At 41.7% G+C, this 22,734-nt stretch overlaps 1 protein-coding gene across 2 annotated transcripts in view; it reads left to right on the top strand.

Moving 5' to 3' along the window:
- The window catches only part of rgs3a (regulator of G protein signaling 3a), a 253,454-nt gene that overhangs the window by 43,728 nt on the left and 186,992 nt on the right, over positions 1-22,734 (top strand). Inside the window, exons 7-9 of one of the 2 annotated variants that reach the window (XM_078226603.1) lie at positions 8,244-8,334; positions 14,626-14,693; positions 22,545-22,626. In XM_078226603.1, coding sequence (XP_078082729.1) covers positions 8,244-8,334; positions 14,626-14,693; positions 22,545-22,626 — 241 coding nt within the window. Of the gene's footprint in view, positions 1-8,243; positions 8,335-14,625; positions 14,694-18,254; positions 18,529-22,544; positions 22,627-22,734 lie in introns of those variants that run through there. The other variant, XM_078226604.1, reaches the window with a different exon arrangement.

Below are 22,734 nucleotides of genomic sequence, written 5' to 3'. Positions count from 1 at the left end.
ACCCTGTAAACTGCATGACACCCAGGAGAGTCCTATATTTGGTCTATCTACCCTCTGTCTTTGTGGGAATATGTTTACTAAGAACCCGTTGGATCTCCCTTTGAATACCTCCCAGTCTTCAGATACTGATTTACTTTCATGAAGCTGATTCCAGTCCACTTTTGCTAATTCATTTCTTAGCTTAGCAAAATTACCTTACCCAAAGAATTTTAACTCCTGTTCTTTCATTGTCCTTTTCCATAATTATGTTAAAATTTATTGAATTATGATCACTACCAAAATACACCCCCACTGCCATTCCTTCCACCTCCTCAGGTTCATTAACTAAAACTAAATCCAGAACTGTGCCCCCTCTTGTTGGACTTGCTACATGCTGGTCAAAAGATATTCTCCTGAATGCACTTCCTTTTATGCAAAACTTATCCCCTCTTTGGAGTTAAAATCCCCCTTTACCTCCTTGTTGTTTTTGTACTTCTCAGAGATTTTACTAATTATTTTCTTTTCAATCTCCCTCTGATTGTTTGGGGGTCTATTGTGCAGTTCCAGCAGCATGACTGCTCCTTTTTTTGTTCCTTAGCTCAATCTGTGTAGCCTCAATTGATGATCCTTCTAAAATATCAACCCCCTCACAAGCCTAATTGTTTCTCTAACCTCTCTCTATCTGGTCTGAAAACCCTGTAACCAGGAATGTTGAGTTGTCATTCCTGTCCTTTTCTCTGTGGCACCTTAGTTAATCAGCATGTAAAATACAATGGATGCCAGAGCCACCTGCTCAATACAGGTAGGTGCATTTACAAGAGATAACAATGAACAAACAATATAAAATATCATTTCTCCAATCCCCCGCCGCATGTTTTGCCACGGTGGAGGTGGCCTGCATTTGGCCGGCAGCAGAATTTACTGGTCCCACCGCTGCCAACGGGGTTTTCTGTTATGTGCAACATTAGGTTGATTGGCTATGCTAAATCTCCCCCTAGTGTCAGGGGGATTAGCAGGGTAAATATGTGGGGTTACAGGGAAAGAGACTGGGTGGGATTGTTGTTGGTGCAGGCACAACGGGCCGAATGGCCTCCTTCTGAACTGTAGGTACTCTATGATTCTATTCTGTTGGAAAGTTTTGTTATTTCAAGCTATCCGACCTCCTGTGTGGCATTGCTTCCAACTCCTCAGTAACTAAAAATAAATCCAGAACAGTGCCCCCTCTTGTTGGACTTGCTACATGCTGGTCAAAAGATATTCTCCTGAGTGCACTTCCTTTTATGCAAACTCATCCCCTCTTTGGAGTTAAAATCCCCTATTACTTCCTTGTTGTTTTCGTATTTCTGAGAGATTTGACTAAATCAAATGAGCCAGAAATTTTTCCAGCTCAAAATGGGCAAGACCAAAGCCATATTGTTTTGCTCCAAACGAAACCTTTGCAATTTTGATACTGACTTCATGCCTCTTCATGGCTGCTCACTCGTTTGAAGTTGGCCAGTTCGACCCTAAGTAGAACTTCAAATGCCACATCGAGACCACCACTAAGATTCCCTACTTCCACCATAGTCACATAGCTAGCCTGTGTTCTTACCAAATTTCCTCCGATCCCCTTTGAGGCACTTACTCCTCACTTTAAACCTATGCTCTCTGGTCTCTCTCCTGCCATGAGGAAAAGATTATTAAGTTCTGCCCTATCTATGACTCTCATAATTTTGTATATCTCTATCATATCCCCCCTCAGTCTCACCCGCTCCAAGGAAAACAAACCCAGCCTATCCAGTCTCTCTTCGTAGCTGAAACGTTCCATTCCAGGTAATATCCTGGAAAATCTCCTCTGCATCATCTCCAGTGAAATCATGTCCTTCTGATTTGCGTGCAGTTCTGGTTGCCACACTATACTCCATCTGTGGCCTAACCAGTGTTTCATAAAGTTGTACCATGACCTCCCTGTTCCTATATTCTATGCCCCGGCTAATGAAGGCAAGAATTCGGTATGCCTTCCTCGCCACCCTATCTATACATGCTGCCACCTTCAGAGATCTATGGACTTGTACCCCAAGATCCCTTTTTCAAGGTCCCAATACTCTTTCGGGACCTTCTGTTCATTGTGTATATCCTACCCTTATTAGACCTCCCAAAATGCATCACCTCACACTTACCAGTATTAAATTTAATCTGCCATTGCTCTGCCCAGCTTACCAGCTGATCATTCAGTCTGCAGCCTAAGATTATCCTCCTCATTATCAACAACACCACCAATTTTTGTGTCTTCTGCAAACTTACTAATTATATCTTCTTCTACATTCACATCCAAGTTGTTCATGTATATAACAAAAAGGAAGGGTCCCATCACCAGAGGTCATTATTTCTGCGGTACCTTGATAATAGGCTCTTAAATTTGATCACCCAATCATCTGCTTGTGTAACTTTCCAAACATTCACCTCTACCGTTCTCTTTCATTTCCACTGTCTCACAATTAACTAGTATATAAACTTGAAAATCCTCTGTTTTTTACAAACTCTTCCATTGGTTCCCTGAACCTTAAATCTTCTCACAACACCAGGTTAAAATCCAACAGGTTTATTTGGTAGCAAATACCATAAGCTTTCGGAGCGCTGCTCCTTCGTCAGACGCAGTGGAAATGTGCTCTCAAACAGTGCACAGAATCACAGAAATCAAGTTACAGAATACTAATTAGAATGCGAATCCCTACAACCAGCCAGGTCTTAAAGGTACAGACAATGTGGTGGAGGGAGCATTAAACACAGGTTAAAGAGATGTGTATTGTCTCCAGACAGAGCAGCTAGTGAGATTCTGCAAGTCCAGGGGGCAAGCTGTGGGAGTTACTGATAATGTGACATAAATCCAACATCCCGGTTTAGGCCGTCCTCATGTGTGCGGAACTTGGCTATCAGTTTCTGCTCAGCGACTCTGCGCTGTCGTGTGTCGTGAAGGCCGCCTTGGAGAACGCTTACCTGAAGATCCAAGGCTGAATGCCTGTAACTGCTGAAGTGCTCCCCCACAGGAAGAGAACAGTCTTGCCTGGTGATTGTTGAGCAGTGTTCATTCATCCATTGTCGTAGCGTCTGGATGGTTTCCCCAATGTACCATGTCTCGGGACATCCTTTCCTGCAGCGTATCAGGTAGACAATGTTGGCCGAGTTGCAAGAGTAGGTATCATGTACCTGGTAGATGGTGTTCTCACGTGAGATGATGGCATCCATGTCGATGATCCGGCACGTCTTGCAGAGGTTGCTGTGGCAGGGTTGTGTGGTGTCGTGGTCACTGTTCTCCTGAAGGCTGGGTAGTTTGCTGCGGACAATGGTCTGTTTGAGGTTCTTACTGTGTTCACCCCAGTCCAACGCCGGCATCTCCACACCTTAAATCTTCCACAGTCCAATGTCACAGCACATATTTACTCCATTGTGTGTCACTTCCTGGTGCTACACACTGCTTTGGGAGCTTTCAGATACAACATGTCTGTATATGGCTACTTTTTTCCTAAACATCTCTCTTGCACACTCTCTTCACCTTCACAAAACTCTTCGAAACCTACTTCTTCAACCAATGTTTTGCATATTTTCCATTTTGTACTCAATGTCCATCTGCTGTAAAGTATCTCAGGATATTGTGTGAACCGTACTATGTAAGTGGTGCTGAAATTGATTCACTGCAAGTAGAGGGATCCAGAGGAGTTGGAGTGATGCATGTGCACACACAAAGTCCACTTCAGTAACGCAATGGTACTGACAGATTGAAAGCAACTTGTAGTTTGCAAATTAGTTTGCTGAATCACCTTAATACTCCATTGTGACTCATTATAATTTTAATGTGAACATAACTCAAGCAAAAGTTACTGAAAGCAACTTATTCAACCGCTGACATGGTTAAAAAAGTTCTTGCATTTTCACTGTCGGAAGTTTTACTGACCAGTCTATACAAATGTTCCCTTGAGGCAATATACCAGTTCTATGTACTTACTTTAATAAAAAAAAGTTGGCACAGTCCAGTTGCTGTCAGGCTAAAAAGCGTGGGAGTCAAGATGGAAAACAATTTGAGAGAAAATGTTGATAAAAATCAGAATATGGAAATGCTGCTCAGAGACACAATTTGCTGAACACATTTTGCTGAACAGTGAATGTTGGACAAACAAATTAGCTAAAAGGTGCAAGATCAATGAAACATTCCAAGTGCTGACATCAACATCATTAAATATGATTATGGGACAACTGGCACAGACTGGATGGGCCAAATGGCTTCCTTTTGTGCAGTACTGTTCTATGATTCGATGATAACATGGTGCAGAATTACTTACATTTGGATTTGTGCCACTTATCTTCACTGATTAAATCACTTTGGAAATATTTTTCCCCAAAAGTGTAATGGTAATTGTGCTGTTTAATTCCTCACAGCAAATTAAAACTGTATTGTAAACAAATTTAAAAAACATTTTAACAGGCCATCAGTGTCCTATCTTTGAGATTAGAAATATCACAAGTGTAGTCTGTAGTTTTAAGAGCTCATGCACAATCTATTTATGGTATATGTATTTAGTATTTCACATTGATTGATGAAATTAAAGAATAGTGGTATGGAAACTGCTGAAGAATTTATATATATACTATATAAAAAAATGAATTAACATCTACAAATGAATAATTTTAAACAGATTTCAAAAAGGTCAATTTCTTTTGTGGTTTCAGTATAAACAGGCAAAATCTATTGTCCCAGAAGATATCATTGAGCTTCTTCTTGGCAAACAAACTCAGAGGAAGGGATTAAAGTGGACAAATCGTACCACAGCATAGCGGCCAATAGTTGGTTTATTACCATTACTGGTTTTTCATCAGTGGCGGCACAGTGGTTAGCACTGTTGCCTCACAGCGCCTGGGTTCAATTCCGGCCTCGGATCACTGTCTGTGTGGAGTTTGCACATTCTCCCCTGTCTGCATGGGTTTCCTCCGGGTGCTCCAGTTTCCTCCCACAGTCCAAAGATGTGCAGGTTACGTAGATTGGTCATGGGAAATTGCCCCTAGTGTCAGGGAGATTAGCAGGGTAAATTTGTGGGGTTACGGGAATAGGGCCTGGGTGGGATTGTGGTTGTTGCAGACCTGATATGTTGAATGGCCTCCTTCTGCACTGTAGGGATTCTATGATTCACTGAACCCCTTCAGGGCAGCATTTGAAACAGTTCTGTCCAGTGCATCTAGTTTGCTGGCCAAGCATCCTTCAAAGGGCTAAGATAGATTCCCAGGTAGAGAAAGTGGGTGCTGCTCCTGACAAAAAGTCTGAGATCCTCCAGTGGAGAGTCTAGCTGCCACTGACCAACCAGGAGTCCAGAGCATTTTTCTTAAGCGATTTTACAGGCAGACACAGTGGGAGTAGACCTGTTTGAACTTGCTTATCGTCCATAGGCCTACAGGACCTATGACCATGAGGAGCTCTTCACTGATATAAGCCAAGAGTATGACTACTATGTCCAGCTGGGACAGAGCCAGTGCCATCAGCATTTAAAAAATCCTTTGTCCTAACAAAAGGATCTCTCTCTTTTTTGGATCCCAGTGAAACAGGCTCTTTTCCAACTGTCCCCCATATCTGGCCACCTTTGAGTTCAACACGGTTTAACTTCACCACAAAAGAGTATTGGGTTACGTGTTTGTGTGTATGATTGGTGAGGAGGCAAATGTTGCAATTTTAAGCTTACAGCCACACAATTCCCACTGAAAAACAAAAATGAAAATCAGCTCTGTAAAAATTATTGTTCACCAGTTACATAAATAACAACTGCAATGTTTATTTACATATGACTATAACACAGAGACTTGCAGCCTCATGACTGCCAGTCAGCACCTGAGAAGGTTCTGGAACAGGAACTTCAGCTCACCAAGGTGATGCTCCACCCTACTCCCTGACTGGTTCCCCGGGTCATGCGACCCTTACTCTGCAGATGGATGCTTAAAGGGACAATCACCACATCCCTCCCCCTTGTATTCCTGTGATACAAATGTCAGTATCAATTTACACAGTCCAAGATAATTAAATATTCCGTACATGAATTTAATTAATTTTAAATTAAGTCTCTCAGGGGTTTCTGAATCCTTGTGGAACGGTGCAAGTCCTCTGTCTGGGGCGCTTCCACAGGGTTGCTGTCAGCTGTAATCACAATGACGTGCCTTTTCAGACACAGGCAGTTCAGTTCTCTATGTCTCTATGGAGACATTGGTTGTGCTTGCCACAGGATGACTTCAATGCTTGGATAATTGTCAACATTTCCAGATGGCAATATAGTTCCTGATGACCGTACTGACTACTGGGGAAAATCTCGCTTTCTCGCATGGTCTGTGTGTTTCCAGACAATCCTCCCTTGTACGTCCACTTGATAAGATGGGACCAGTTTTGAATACAGTGACTCCAGGGACCCAAGTCGACCCACTTTCAAAATTCCTCACATACATGGCTTCATCCACTATTAATGACCGTGTTGACTTACATTAATTATGGTTTGTTTTCTGGCTGCTTTGGCTGGCCTCCACCCTCCCCGACAAATTTGGAAACACGAGGCTGAATCTTGTTCTGTAACGACAGTTCATTAACAATCTTGCTGGCGGGACTCTAGTTGTTGCAAGTGAAGTAGTCCTATAGCCCAGAAGGAATTGTGAGATGCTGGTCTCCAGGGTTCCTGCTGACTGCATCTTTAGGCCAGACTTAAAGGTTTGGATGGCTTGTTCAGCTAGTCGTTGGATGCTGAGTGGTAAGACACAGTCCTAATGTGCTTGCTATCTGGATAAGGCACCGCAGAGGCTGTGCCATGGGATTCAGGTAAAGGAGGCGCTGGTATGTAGCCTGGAGGGGCAGCTGTTGACAATGAAAAAACGGATTGACAGCCTAGGCCTAAAGAGGCTGGAAACTGAGCTGGAGCGAAGTCGAAGAACTCCAACACCTGCAGAACGCCAGCCCCATCTTACTCCAGCTAAGATCTATCCTGGGTGTGCCATGCTCAACAACGCGAAAGAAAGTCTGAAATGGAATGAACTGCAAGAAAAATACAACTGGGAGGTAGAGAAGAAGAGGCTAGCCTCTGAAATGGAAGCTCTGCAAAAGCAGCAGAATCAACTTATATGATGAGAGAATAAGGCGAAACATTGTGGTTATCATCAGGGTCAAGAGGTTCTGGCAATGAACTACACCACAAGTGAAAAGTGGATACCTGCCATCAGCATCAACTGTATAGACAGGACCGGTCTCCTACACATACAAACATGAGATTATGTAACATGGAGAAGATGTGTGGATCAACTTTTGGCACCAAGAAACAGTCTGCCAGAGACAGAACCAACAGAGAATCCACATCAAGCTGTGCCAAGATAGGACCTGGACCTTCCCGAGAATATGACCCAACTCAAACCAATTGGGGAAGACAGTACTTCAGTTGAGAACACTTCAAGGCCGAGTCAACCTCAGAATGTTGTGTTGGCTCTGGCTGGGACAAACACGGATGAGGTTTAAACCAAGCCAAATGCATCGGAGGTTATAGTAATCACTATAAAGTAGATGTCTGAGGTTCGCAGACAATGATACAGAGAGTGACGTTCTCTGGAATATCTGACCTTTTGACTGTTGTTGTTTATTAATTCATTATTAGTTCATATTGCTAATTTGGTAACATTATACTGTTATTGGGGTCGGGTACCTTTGATTTAAAGGGGAAGGAAAAGTGTTGTGTATTCATATTATTTCTAGTGTTTCCTCACTAGCGGCTTTGCAGTGGAACAGGGGTGATTTAAGAGACCAATCATGTGACATCACTGAAGCCATCAACCATTTGCGTGTTATCTTAGTGTTAACATTCTTTAAATAAAGTTTTTCGTTTATTTAAACCTTCAAGGCCTGCAGCCTATCTTCTGAAACCACCACATCATTGTGTATAAATGCAGACTTCATTCTCAAGAGCATGCCTGTTGTTTTCTGGGATAAGAAAGGAAACTGTTAGTCGTGTTATCCTTTTCTCTCACTTGGAGAAAAATACTCTGTGTATTTTGAGCAACCTGTCTCGTGATCTTGAACTGTATGATGGTGGATTTCAAGCAACTTTAAAATTGCACAATAATGCATTAAAAATATTCATAGATTGACAATTCTGGTGCAAAAATCTAATAATGTTAGTTTGGCAGGTTTGTGGACTGCTTTTATAATAGCAAGAATTTTGAGCTTTTCAAAATTCATTTTTTTTTGATGGTGCACTAACCCTTTTCATTAATTACAGGAGATCAATGGTTGGTATTACCTGCTTGGAGAGGATCTAGGTAGAACGAAACACTTGAAAGTGGCCACACGTCGCCTCAAACCCATTCCAGGTATACATTGTGATATGGTTGGCAATAGTTTTCATGATGTGAATTTTTAAAAACTAAAATGTTAATGTTCGAGAGGTTGTTGCACTGGAAAGATTTTTAATGAAAATTCCATAGCCATTCTGAATGGATGCAATTATATATTCAACAATTGGTTTGTGGCACTCTGCAGATCAGTACTCAGTAAACCTGACATAAGCCGCATTAATATAATCATAGAATCCCTGCAGTGCAGAAGGAGGCCATTCAGCCAGTCGAGTCTGCACTGCCTCTCTGATTCTCATTAGGAGTGAAGTGTAAAATCTTCTAAACCTATGATGAAACTACATGATAATTTCTAGAATAGTGATATACATTTATTGCATGTGAATTTTCATCATAACTGTATTGATTAAACAATCATAGAAACTCTGGGCTGGATTTAGTCCTGCTGTCCTGCAGCAGGCTTGGACCAGGTCGCAAATCTGGCCTGAGAAGGATGCTGCCACCTAAAGTTGATCACATGGCCACAAGCTCTTGAACATGGGTGATGGGGACATGCACCAGATGACCTGCCGGTGTGGTTCTGACAGGAAACCCATGTCATTTAAACCCCACGCAGGAGAAGATGCCATATTTAAAGGGCAGAAAACCTATTTAAAACCTGAAATTCTGCAGGCGGTCTTTCTGAAGGAAAATTGCAATTGAACTTGTCAACATTGTCAGATGTGTGAATATCACAGATAAAAATTTCGGATGGTCCAGGAAGAATAAAAGTTAGGAAAAGTTCAGTTGGTGGCATCAACAGATTCAGCTGTGTTTGGAGAAGTCACAATCCACCCAGCACACCACCCTGTTGTTCAGCCAGAGCTCAATGGTTGACGTCCTCCGGGCCAGTTGGGAACATTTTTGAGGCGGCCTAGATGGAGGTCAGTTCCGAGGTGAGTGGCTGGGAGCTCTGTTTGAGGGACGACATCCAGTGTCAATAAAGGATGAATGATTCTCAAACTCACCCTTGCGGCATGAAGTGCTATACTTGTAGTAGAAGGATCCAGTACATTAAATGTTAACCTGGGACTAAGTACAGTACTGCCCATTGGTAATGTAAGAAGGCACCTGATCTGGAGCTGAAGCAGCAGTGTAGGGCTTGGTGACAACATGTAAGGACATGCCGTGGAGTCTTTTCCATACCTGTACCCACTACTGCAAATATGTTGATTGTTCAGTAATGTTAATAAAGACTTCCTGATAAATTATAGAATCATGCAATACAGAAGAGGCCCTTTGGCCCATCGAGTCTGCACTCACACATGTGAAACACCTGACCTCCCACCTAATTCTATTTACCAGTACTTGGCCCATAGCCTTGAATGTTATAATGCTCTAAGTGCTCATCCAGGTACTTTTTGAAAGTTGTGAAGCAACTTGCTTCTACCACTTTCCCAGGCGGCACATTCCAGACTGTCACCACTGCAAACCAACAAGACAATATTGTCAAGAAGCGGATGAAAGATAGTTGGGAGAAGTAGGGAGACTGAATGATTATGGGCTAGGCTGTTTCCCCCTTACCAGCCTCAACAGTTGCATAGGCAGCACATGTATGCATTGTCTGAGTCTGCATTTTTCTCGGTGCCTAAACCAGATTTTGTGAAAGCACAAGGATTGGAAGTGCAGCTGGGTAACCTAACCCCTCATAGGACTAGGAGGCAGTCTGGCAGTAAGGAATTAGCCTTAGCATCACTGGAAACATCACATTTATACCCTTTGTGCTTGAAGGAAAACAAATCCACAACACTGAGAAATCTAAGAGCGGGTTGGAGCCTAAACAGTGGCAGAAGCACCCGAGTAGGCAGGGCAGCAGGTCAGTGGATCCATTTCTAACACTGAGTTTGGCTTGGCACACATGGAGGATGAGGAGGAATTCCACTTACCCTTCACCTCTGGCAACTGCTGCAGCCATGAATGGTAGAGGCCCCTAAAATTAACACGCCAGCAGTTGTTTTTATTCTACATTTGCAAGGTTAACTGTTACAGATTAGCCACCATGTATTCCACTTCATACCTCCTCAGAGGACGATAGTCCAGATCTCTCTGCAGGTGCAGCGTCACACCTATCCTCTGCACACAACACAGATACACTCACCTTGGGGGGCATCAATGGTATGCCAGCATGGGGTGCAATCTGATGAGCACAGCACAGTCATGCAAATACAGATGAGGGAGATGGTGACAGGCGAGGCCACTGGCAGTCAGGGGACTGTTGGAGGGTAGCTCCCTGTTGCTCCCCTGGTTGATGAAGGACCTCTAATGAGAGCCATGCTCAACCTGTTGGAGTTGCAGAGGCAAATGGCAGTATCTGGTGGAGCTACCTGAGGCTTTGAGTAGAAATGTGCAGGTCATGGGGGAGTCCATTTATGGCAATACCTCTGCCTTATCTCGGGTAGATGAGCTCATTGTTTCTTTCGTTGGAAGGTGGCAAGTGTCATGGAGAAACAGTCCCAAAAGACCACACAGTGAATGCATGGTGTCAGCGCAACCCTGCAGACCATCGCTGGCATCATGAGCTGCAGTAGTGGGTCAGCGAAAGATTGTAAGTGCTCCTGTTCACCCATCCAGATCCACCACAGTCAATGGAAAGCAAGGGAGATGGCGGTTGCTGCTGATACTATATCCATCTAAGGCCTCAGGTCAAGGAGGAACCAAGCATAGATAAGAACTAGGAGCAGGAGTAGGCCATTTGGCCCCTCGAGCCTGCTCCGCCATTCAATAAGATCATGGCTGATCTTTTTGTGGACTCAGCTCCACTTACCCGCCCGCTCACCATAACTCTTAATTCCTTTACTGTTCAAAAATTTATCTATCCTTGCCTTAAAAACATTCAATGAGGTAGCCTCAACTGCTTCACTGGGCAGGGAATTCCACAGATTCACAACCCTTTGTGTGAAGAAGTTCCTCCTCAACTCAGTCCTAAATCTGCTTCCCCTTATTTTGAGGCTATGCCCCCGAGTTCTAGTTTCACCGCCAGTGGAAACAACCTCCCCGCTTCTATCCTATCTGTTCCCTTCATAATCTTATATGTTTCTATAAGATCTCCCCTCATTCTTCTGAATTCCAATGAGTATAGCCCCAGTCTACTCAGTCTCTCCTCATAAGCCAACCCTCTCAACTCCGGAATCAACCTAGTGAATCTCCTCTGCCCTCCCTCCAGTGCCAGTATATCCTTTCTCAAGTAAGGAGACCAAAACTGTACACAGTAGTCCAGGTGTGGCCTCACCAGCATGTTATATAGCTGCAACATAATCTCGCTGTTTTTAAACTCCATCCCTCTAGCAATGAAGAACAAAATTAAATTTGCCTTCTTAATTACCTGCTGCACCTGCAAACCAACTCCTTGAGATTCCTGCACAAGGACACCCAGGTCCCTCTGCCCAGCAGCATGCTGCAATTTTTTACCATTTAAATAATAGTCCATTTTGCTGTTATTCCTACCAAAATGGATGACCTCACATTTACCAACATTGTACTCCATCTGCCAGACCCTTGCCCACTCACTTAGATTATCTATATCCCTTTGCAGACTTTCAGCGTCCTCTGCACACTTTGCTCTTCCACCCATCTTCATATCATCTGCGAATTTTGACACACTACACTTGGTCCCCAACTCCAAATCATCTATGTAAATCGTAAACAATTACGGTCCCAACACTGATCCCTGAGGCACACCACTAGTCACTGATCGCCAACCAGAAAAACACCCATTTACCCCCACTCTTTGCTTTCTGTTAGTTAACCAATCCTCTATCCATGCTAATACGTTACCCGTAACACTGTGCACCTTTATCTTATGCAACAGTCTTTGGTGCGGCACCTTGTCAAATGCCTTCTGGAAATCCAGATACACCACATCCACAGGTTCCCCATTGTCCACTGCACATGTAATGTTCTCAAAGAATTCCGCCAAATTAGTCAAACATGACCTGCCCTTCATGAACCCATGCTGCGTCTTACCAATGGGACAATTTATATCCAGATGTCTCGCTATTTCTTCCTTGATGATAGATTCAAGCATTTTCCCTACTACAGAAGTTAAGCTAACCGGCTTATCGTTACCTGCCTTTTGCCGACCTCCTTTTTTAAACAGTGGCGTCACATTTGCTGTTTTCCAATCTCTGGGAACCACCCCAGAGTCCAGCGAATTTTGGTAAATTACCACTAGTGCATTTGCTATTTCTCCAGCCATCTCTTTTAGTACCCTGGGATGCATTCCATCAGGACCAGGAGACCTTTAGCCTCATTAACTTGCCCAACGCTACCTCTTTTGTGATAATGATAGTTTCTAAGTTCTCAGCTGCCATAGCCTTCCTGTCATCAATTTTTGGCATGTTATTTGTGTCTTCCACTGTGAAGACTGACACAAAATACCTGTTCAATGCCTCAGCCATGTTCTCATTTCCAGTTATTACATCCCCCTTCTCGTCCTCTAAAGGACCAATATTTACTTTCGCCACTCTTTTTCGTTTTATATATTTGTAGAAACTTTTGCTATCTGTTTTTATATTCTGAGCTAGTTTATTCTCATAATCCATCTTACCTTTATAGCTTTTTTTGTGGCTTTCTGCTGACCTTTAAAGATTTCCCAATCCTCCAGGTTCCCACTAATCTTTGCCACTTTGTATGCATTTTCTTTCAATTTGATACCCTCCTTTATTTCCTTAGATATCCATGGCTGATTATCTCTTTTTCTACAGTCCTTCCTTATCACTGGTATATACTTTTGCTGAGCACTGTGAAAGATCGCTTTGAAAGTCCTCCACTGTTCCTCAATTGTCCCACCATAAAGTTTTTGCTCCCAGTCTACCTTAGCCAACTCTTCCCTCATCCCTTTATAGTCTCCTTTGTTTAAGCACAAGACACTGGTATTGGATTTTACCTTCTCACGCTCCATCTGTATTTTAAATTCAACCATACTGTGATCGCTTCTTCCAAGAGGATCCCTAACTGCAAGATCATTAATTATTCCTGTCTCATTACACAGGACCAGATCTAGGATAGCTTGCTCCCTGTTCAAAAAAGCTATCGCGGATACATTCTATGAATTCCTCCTCAAGGCTGCTTTGACCGACCTGGTTTGACCAATGGATATATAGATTAAAATCCCCCATGATAATTGCTCAGATCAGTAATGGAGGGAAGGGTGTCACCAGGGGAGTTGGGGGAGAGTTCAGCAGCAAGCTGAGGGGGATGGCATTCAGTGTCCCCACTTCCCAAACTGGTGCCTTGATCAGGCACTGATAAGGGAATGCCACCCCCTACACCTGAAGCCCTGTCACGCATGGTGAATCTCCTGCCTGCCAGTGGGCTAATATCAGCAGCGACAGAATGAGGCCCTTAAGTTCGCATGTTAAGGCTTCAATTGGTGGGCAGGAAGGCTATCAATGAACCTTTTGCCACACACTTAGCTGGGAAGCTGGCAGGATCCTATAGAATCCGTACAGTGTAGAAAGAGGCCATTTGGCCCATCAAGTATACACGGACTCTCCGAAAGAGCATCCCACTTTGGCCCTTCCCTCCACTGTATCCCCATAACTCTGCGCATTTACCAAGGCCAATCCACCTAACCTGCACATTTTTGGACTGTGGGAGGAAACCGGAGCACCCAGAAGAAATCCATGCAGACAAGGGAAGAACGTGCAAACTCCACACAGTGACCTGAGGCCGGAATTGAACCCGGGCCCCTGGCATTGTGAAGTAGCAGTGCTAACCATTATGTCACCGTGCCGCAATACCCCTCTCGCCTGATTTTATGCACTCCCGTCATCAAACACAATACAGGGGAGGGCACAGGAATCTGCCCATTATCTCTAAACTACTGACGAGAAGTATTTTTTTTGTACCGAGGCAAGTAACTCTTTTCTAGAAGACCATGTAATTGTATTTTTCATTCACTTTGTACTGAATTTCCGATGATTTCTGCAACCTTCTCAAGTGACACTTTTCTCAGTTGATGCTGGCATTTCTCTGATTTAGATCACTTTTGAGATTTGGTTCTTAATGTTGGATTATCATTGCGTATGGCATGAAAGGGAAAGGAGACTTACAAATGTGTAAGTGTTCATTGAGAAAATGTAGAATTTTAATGGTATGCTGAATATTTTAATAGCACATTTACAGTTTGAATAATGACAGTTGAATTGATTTCACCAGAGTAGATTTAAGTTTGTGTACAGAACAAATTGGTATGTGCAAAGTCCTTTTATTTTCAGAATTACAGGACAAAATTTAAGAATAACCAAAAACTTTATTTGTTTATTTCAGGAGTTGCCATGAAAAATAATGCAGCAGCAAATGAAAACAGAGGCATTGAGGATATGCTGCAATTAAAGGTATGCTTGTATCTCTTGGTGAAATTTTGAAGTGCTTTCTCAAATTTGAGCATTAATAGTTGTGAATACAATCTAAATTTAAACTTTATCACAATGCTCAAAGGGGCACGTAGGCTCTGACAGCAGCCCAGAAATCTGTCCTCCAACTGATTACGAGGATTGCAGAGCCGTGCCCAAGGGGAGCCGCAGTGTCTCTGCATTGCACAAACATATTGCCCCCTCTCAGGATGGTAGTGTTCATGCACCATCAACTACCACTCTGCCGGTACCCTTGCTGCTTCCTTATGGCCAGTCAAGACTGCTACCGCTCATCGCGAGGTGGTGCAGTTTGAGGCAGAGCCCTAAAATCCAAGAGCTCTGAGCTCTTCCTGCAAGGCCATCTGCAGTCTCATTCAGTGAAAGTTAATAGTCTTCCATGGCAGAAGGATGGCAGGAAAATACACCTGCAGGAAAGGCACAAAGGGAATGCACAAGGGTGAATGGTTCAGTTTTGTTTGTATAAATAGAAGTGTTGTCAGATAAAGTTGATGTGAAATTGTTTTTTTATTGGTGTCTTTTACTTAAGGAGTTTGACCAAGAGGATGCTGTGATAGTATTGCTGATAGATTGACAGTGACAAGAAAGAATTGTGAAGCAACTGTGATGTTGGGATGTCATCCTAGGGAAACTAGAGTATCAGTATCACTCATGGACAACTCATCTGGAGGGTTGGGAATCCAGGGTGCCACCTCCCTTCCTCTTTCTCCTTTTCCCTCTGACACTGTTTCCCCTCTCTGTTGCGTGAGCTTCATTTCCAAACCATGCAGCAGCCCACGAGTGACTGCAACAGTAATCCCAAGGACAATAGCAGACATTTTCCTGACAGGCATCCAACTTCCATTGATTTCCTCATCAAGATCCAACATCACTCGCTTAAAAATCAAAAATGTTTGCAAAAATCCTCCAATAAAAATTAACCGTTGTTGTTGCAGACTTAATGAAAGTAAAGTCAAAATCAGCTCACCTGGATGTTGAATAGTTGTCCTTTTAACTGATGCTTGTGAGGATAATTCCTCGTGCAATTCTTCATGGGCGGCATGGCGGCACAGTGGTTAACACTGCTGCCTCACAGCGCCAGGGATCCAGATTCAATTCCCGGCATGGGTCACTGTCTGTGTGGAGTTTGCACATTCTCCCTGTGTCTGCATGGGTTTCCTCCGGGTTCTCCAGTTTCCTCCCACAGTCCAAAGATGTGCAGGTTAGGTGCATTGGCCATGCTAAATTCTTCCTCAGTGTACCTGAACAGGCTCTGGAGTGTGGCGACTAGGGGATTTTCACAGTAACTTCATTGCGGTGTTAATGTAAGCCTACTTGTGACTAATAAATAAACTTTACTTTACTTTATTTTAACCAAATGCATAGGAGTGTTAACTGGACTTGTATGATCCAAAATGGCAGGTTGTGCACCACATCAGTGTTAGAAGCTATATGACATTACACTGCTTGCATCTGGTACGTGCATGGCATGTCCCAATAGTGAAGTCTCGCCTGTCAGTAAAGGCACACATATGAACTGTGACGGAGGTGGCCAGAAACATTTCAGCCGCTGTTATTTCACTTTGACATCTCTAATGCTGACAGCAACTGCACTATGGAACCCATTTTTGCAGTCTTGGTTTGGTTGGAGCGATATGTGACAGAAGTGTAAAAGTAATGTTCAACTTATACATGACCTTAATTAAGTGCCATTTGGAATATTGCGTGTAGTTTTGTGAAGCCCAAAATAAAAAGGTTATCAAAACAGAATAATGCTACTCGTTTTTACTGGAATTATTTACTATTGATGACAGGCTATAGGTATGAGAGGAGACTTAAGTAGTTTGAACTTTTTTCTTGAACTGTCAGTGTTACAGATGATCTGATGGAGGTTTTCACGTTCTTGAAGGGGTTATAGTAACATTTTATTGTTTTCAATGGTCACTGAGGTTTCTAATAAGGATATAAGTTTTAAAGAAGTCACAAAAATACTTAAAGGGGAAGTTAGGAAACAAATCTTAACCCAAAGGATTGTTAGAATTCTCTGCTGCAAACTGTTAAACCATTTCTTCAATACTTTAATAAGGAAATTAGGTAGTTACTTTAAAAAAGAGCAGAGTGAAATATTTTGGTTGAGATTAGACTAACTTTAATTGCGACATAATGTGCTAATGGTCTGTATATGTTTACACACACAGACTAAAATTTTGATTTTAAAAATATTTCTGTTTTCTTTGTGACATACATGCTTCAATGTATGTAGGGAAAATTTTATGTTGCATAAATACTGAAGTCTTTTTTATGAAAGGTCCCCAATGCATTTTTTATTAATGGTTGTTATGCTAAGAGAAATGTTTTGCTTGTGATTAATGTGTTAGACAAAGATGGGAAATAATAAAGTAAACATTGGAGTTGAAATAGGAAGCTCAACTCAACAGTGTTTACACTTTGTCCATGCATAAGAATCAAATCCTCTTGTGCAACATTTTTTATAATATTCACTTAGGGAATTTTGCTTTAAAAAGTTACTGAAAATATTAATTGCTTTAAATATTGTTTTACCTGCTGTTGCCAGTAACTAGTCCTACAAAGCATTTCGTACTTCTAGCTTTTTTCTTGCTTGATCCTTATTTCCATAAATGAATCATGAAACAACATTGAGTCATGGACCTTGAGGAAGTAGAGGAAACATAATTGGATAGGTCTTTAAGTGCATTAGAAATTTAATCATTTAACTGATTATCAAACATAAAAATGGCTTTCTTCAGCTTATCAACAAGTACCTCTTGCTTCACTTCACTTCACATCAACTAACTGCTTACTCCAATTCAGGATTACGAGGAGTCGGAGCCTGTCCCAACAGACACTGGGCCTAACGCCCAGCAGGATACACACAGGATGGGATGCCAGTCCATCGCAGTGCACACATTTACATTCTCAGACTGAGGGGCAATTTACCATGGTCAGTCTACCTAGTCTGTATGCCTTTAGGCTGTGGGAGGAAGCTGGAGCACCCAGCAAAAAAACATTCGAACAGGGGTAGAATGTGCAAGCTCCACACAGATAGGTACCTAAGGCTGGAAAAGAAACCGGTCCCTGGAGCTGTGAGGCAGCAGCAGCAACCACTGCGCCAGCATGCCACCCCTACCTTTTTACCCAAATTTAAAACAAGTTCTACTAATCATTAGTGACGTTGTACCTAGTACAGAATCAGTTTCTGTGTAATCTTTGGTTAAGTTTTCACTACTAATCAATGCCTGTTATTGCCCTGTGCTATTGGGAATATTATAATAAATATTTCTCACCAGTATGTAAACATGTTGCAGCGAACTGACTGCAAAGATTAGAAGGAACCAAAGGTATACTCTACTTCATAGAAACATAAAAGTAAGTTTATTTCTTGCTGAGTGAAATTTTCAGGAAACCTTCTGGCTTATCGTTCAGAGGCATGCAGTGAGCCAGAGGTTTGGGAGGTGAAAGGTTGCTTCCTGCGATTCTTCTAAATCTGAGTTCCCATGGGTGGTTATGCCAACTAAATTACAGCTCACTCTGAAACATTTAAGCCAGTGACACACAGCTTCGGGAAATTTGTTCTGTGTCCAACAGTTCATTGCACATGCGAAGCAATGAATTTATTTAATGGAATATGCAAGATCCGTGTTTAGATCTTTGAAAGAACTGAATTTGTAAAAGTGGTCAGTTCTGCAAACTGGGGTGGTTGTTCTAGAAAAAGATAAATTACAGCATAAACGGGGATTGTCCAGCCGTTTGCAGGAAGAACTATTGAGATTCAACAATGCTCCAAGCAATTGGGCAGCAGGTATAGCATTTATGGACTCAATTGAGTATTATGTACAGTATATTAAATCATTCTTTTAAAGAAATGTTTGTAAATTTTGTTCACTTTGTAGCATTCCTAATTCAAGTCAGTGAATTGGGATTTTTATGGATTTTATTTACTTCTATTTCTTCTTGTCAAATGAGTTGTACATTTATGTAAAATATGTCATCATTTTCAAAACAGAAATAATTTGATTATTTTTCAACTCTGGTTTGAATCTTGTGGAATATTTTGAACTCTGGAATTTATTTTACAGTACTAGAAAGTCCTAAAGTTGCATTGAAACTTGCTATAATTTATGGTCATAGAAAGTGATAACATTTTTCTACTTTGGGTAAATTTCCGACTTTGAAAGATCATAGATACAAAATATTAGCCAGTAAAATATGAACTAGAGATAATCGGAACTGATATAAAGTTTGGGATTTCAAGATTCCTATATGGTATATATAAAATAAGTTACTTTATAAAATCATTTTTTATCTTGTAATTTATAAATCAGTTTGTTAGCTCTTAAAATCTAACCTGGACATTTTGACATGATTTATAACGATGTACAGGATTAGCTATATTATAATAAGTGAGCAACTGGCAATGGCAGATGAGGAAAAGGAACCTTCCCAATTTGTATCTTGCCTTGGCTGATTGCACTGGGGATCTGGATCTCCACAAACATTTTTATAAGAAGAAGGATGCTTTCTAAGTGCCAAGCATTGGTTTAGCTACTGGTTAACCAGAAGTGTGTGAATGCCAAGCATTGTGCTGCAAATTCACCTTGGGTAGAGGACCCCAAAAGCCATGTGCACAAACGAACATGGCAATTTTTCAACAGTACAGACACCAGTGAGCATCGGCAACCAGCGGGAAATTTGGATTGAATCCCTCCATGTCATAGGCCTTAAGAGTAGTCGGTACTTCTCACACTGATGCACAGGATGTAGAGTCCTGGAGTTTCAAAGTGGCAGAGACAATCTGTTCTGCTTCCATTGATTTAATTGATTCCATTAGGACCATTGTGATGCTGACCAGTGATTGTGGTAAGGCAGGCTCTGGCAGTAGGGGAACAGTTAATGATACTGTCGTTTGGTGCTTAATCTGAAGAAGCTGCTAACTTGCAAAATATTAGCCAGTAGAATTAGTTATTTCAGGGCTTTCTGCCACTGAAGTGTTCTTCGATGAAGCATATAACTAGGTTTAGCACAATAGAAATCTAAGACTAACACTGAGAAATGGTATGGAAGCAAGCTGTCGATACTCAAATACAAGAGGGGGAATTCAACAGCAGTTAATAGGAGGAGTTCTATTTCCAACTATATTTTGGCTGATTCCTAATTTTAATGCCATTGGTTCTGGTGATAGAAAAGATGTTTCAACAAGAGCTTTGTTATTAAATGCATGTTGGGGTTCATCACATAAGTGGGACACAAATGCATTTTAACTTGGTCCTAAGTGAGAAACTTATCATTCACACCTGGCAAGGTAAAGTGATCAGAAAGCCAGTGAGGCCCACCCATTTGAGTTAAAAGATTTTTATTTAGTAGGGCTACAAGGAGCGGGAGTTTGATTTCTGCTGCTCCAACCTTTCTCACTTTCCCTCGCAGTGAAATCTGTGTAACGCCTCTCCTCTCCCACTTATTTTGTTGCCAACAGCTTTCTCATAGTGCTGATTGCAACCTCCCAGTTACATTGATGGATATGAGGCTCTGCTGGCCTCAGTTTGGCTGGCAGATCTTGGCGGTGGGACTTCTACTGCTGCAGTCCTGAATTCCATGGAAGGTCTGCCTGTAGCCACTTAAGTGCCTGAAGGGTACTTAATACTAGTGGGCTTTCCTTGTGGAACTTATGGATATTCCCCGCCATTTCTCTGGCTGGTGGTCAAGATCCCCATCAGGCTGATATGCCTCGGAATGATTTGGTGGTGCATCAGTATGGTACGTGTAATGTACCAAATAACCTATATTTATTTTGGGTTGATGGTCCCTTTTAGAACAGGTTTCTGTTGAAGGCGATATTTGATAAAGCACATGCTTCCATTAACTGATCACGTGACTAAGTTACCTGGCAGATAAGTAACAGAATAGCAAAGGATCAACAAAAAGTTAATTATAGGGGTGAGTCGACTGTGTATATGGCTCATGCCTCAAGTAGGATTTTGGTTTTACTTTTGAATAAGCTTGCTGAAGGACACATCTCTTTTGTGTTGAAACCTCTTGTTAAATAAAGGACTCTTAACAGTGAGTTGGATTTCTTGGATAGTCAAACTGAGAAGTGGGAAGGAGTGAGTTTTAGCTGAAGAACTCTGGGGTTAAAGAATGTTAGTACCAGGAGAATTCTGACCTGAGGTGGTTACGCTTAAAACATTAACAGTGCCTGTGTTGAACTGAGAGTCTACAATCGTGGGATGATTGGAGGAGATTTGAAGGCACAACTTTGCTGGAAATGAACGGAAGGCCCAAGAGATCTCAGGGTTTATACAAATCTTTGAAACACTTCTCAGACCGAATGGTTGATCCACCTATTTCAGATAAATATCTGAGCTGAGTTTTTTAGGTTGGAAGCCAAATGGGTATAGGAGAACGTTAGGAGGTTTGGCTTAAAGTATAAGTAACTGTTCAATGTACTTTTAATATCTTTAAAACAACAGACTATTTTAGTTATTAGTATTCACGTTTGAAGATTTTTTTTGTTTTTTTTTATTTAAGCCATGAACCTTGTGGCTTCATTCTAGATTTTTGGATTCTTAAAAAAAATAAAACATTGCTGGTTTGTACTCAGATGATAACATTACTTGCAAACTGAAAGCATTAATTATCTGACGGATAGATGTATGTGGTGCCTCTACCTGCAGATTATAGTGTAGGGATCTTGGCTTTCAGGTGCAGAGGAGTTAAGCTGACTTTCAGAATATCCCTTTGCTACACAGTGGTTAGCACTGTTGCCTCACAGTGCCAGGGACCTGGGTTCGATTCCCGGCTTGGGTCACTGTCTGTGTGGAGTTTGCACATTCTCCCCGTGTCTGCGTGGGTTTCCTCCGGATGCTCCGGTTTCCTCCCACAGTCTAAAGATGTGCAGGTTAGGTTGATTGGCCATGATAAATTGACCCTAGTGCCAGGGGATTAGCAGAGTAAATATGTGGGGTTATAGGAATAGGGCCTGGGTGGGATTGTGGTCAGTGCAGACTCGATGGGTCAACGGCCTCCTTCTGCACTGTGATATTTGATAAAGCACATGGCTTCCATTAACTGATCATGTGACCAAGTTACTTGGCAGATAAGTAACAGAATAGCAAAGGATCCCTTCTGCACTGTAGGGATTCTATGATGATTCTATTCTACCTCTATGCTCCTACTCCAGTTATATGGGACGATCCCTTTCAGGCACTTGGCATTTTGATGGCTGTTGTGGTGTCTGTAGGGAGGTGTAGTAAACTGCAATAGAAAAACAGAAAAAATGGTTGAGAAATAGCTTGAAAACTATGCAGAAAATTCTCTCAGCTTTTGGAATTAGCTACTATTCACAACTTGGTCTCTAGCAAGTAAATGATGGTTAAAAGACTCTAGTCAATGTGCATAAATATTAGTAAATATGGAGATCAAATTACGTAATCAGGACTCTATTAAGATATTTAAATCAAATCACTACCATATCACTTTGATTGCACAACTCTTCATCCTCCAAAACACGCAGAAATAGGTGGATTCCCATAGGAAAATTAGCACTGCGATAACATGCTTTCTTCACCCCCATTCTTTCCTATCTATACCCCAACCAAGAATATGCATTATTCTTTTTCCAGCCAGTACCACCCACTCTTAAGTTTGAAAATAATTTATTCCCATATTTATTGATAATGTTGCAATTGTTCAGCAAAATAGCTGTATTATACAGCTGCTTATAAATTTATAAATAAATCTTTTGTTAAAATATATTATCAGTGCAAGATTTTTTGATATTCTTCAATTTTATGTTACTAGTTTCTTTGTGGTCTGTTTCAGGTTACAATCCCAAGAGGCAAAGATGGCTTTGGTTTCACAATTTGCTGTGATGCTCCTGTTCGTGTGCAAGCAGTAGACCCAGGCAAGATATTTAAATTTGAGGATGAGTTAGACAAAATTATAAGTACATCTCTTAATTTAACACCTGTGTAGATACTGCCTTTAAAATAAGATCATGGCTCATTCAGTG

This window comes from Mustelus asterias, chromosome 13 (genome assembly GCF_964213995.1).
Source record: "Mustelus asterias chromosome 13, sMusAst1.hap1.1, whole genome shotgun sequence".
NCBI classification, from domain to species: Eukaryota; Metazoa; Chordata; class Chondrichthyes; order Carcharhiniformes; family Triakidae; genus Mustelus; species Mustelus asterias.
This window is presented reverse-complemented; position numbering and strand designations above follow the sequence as displayed.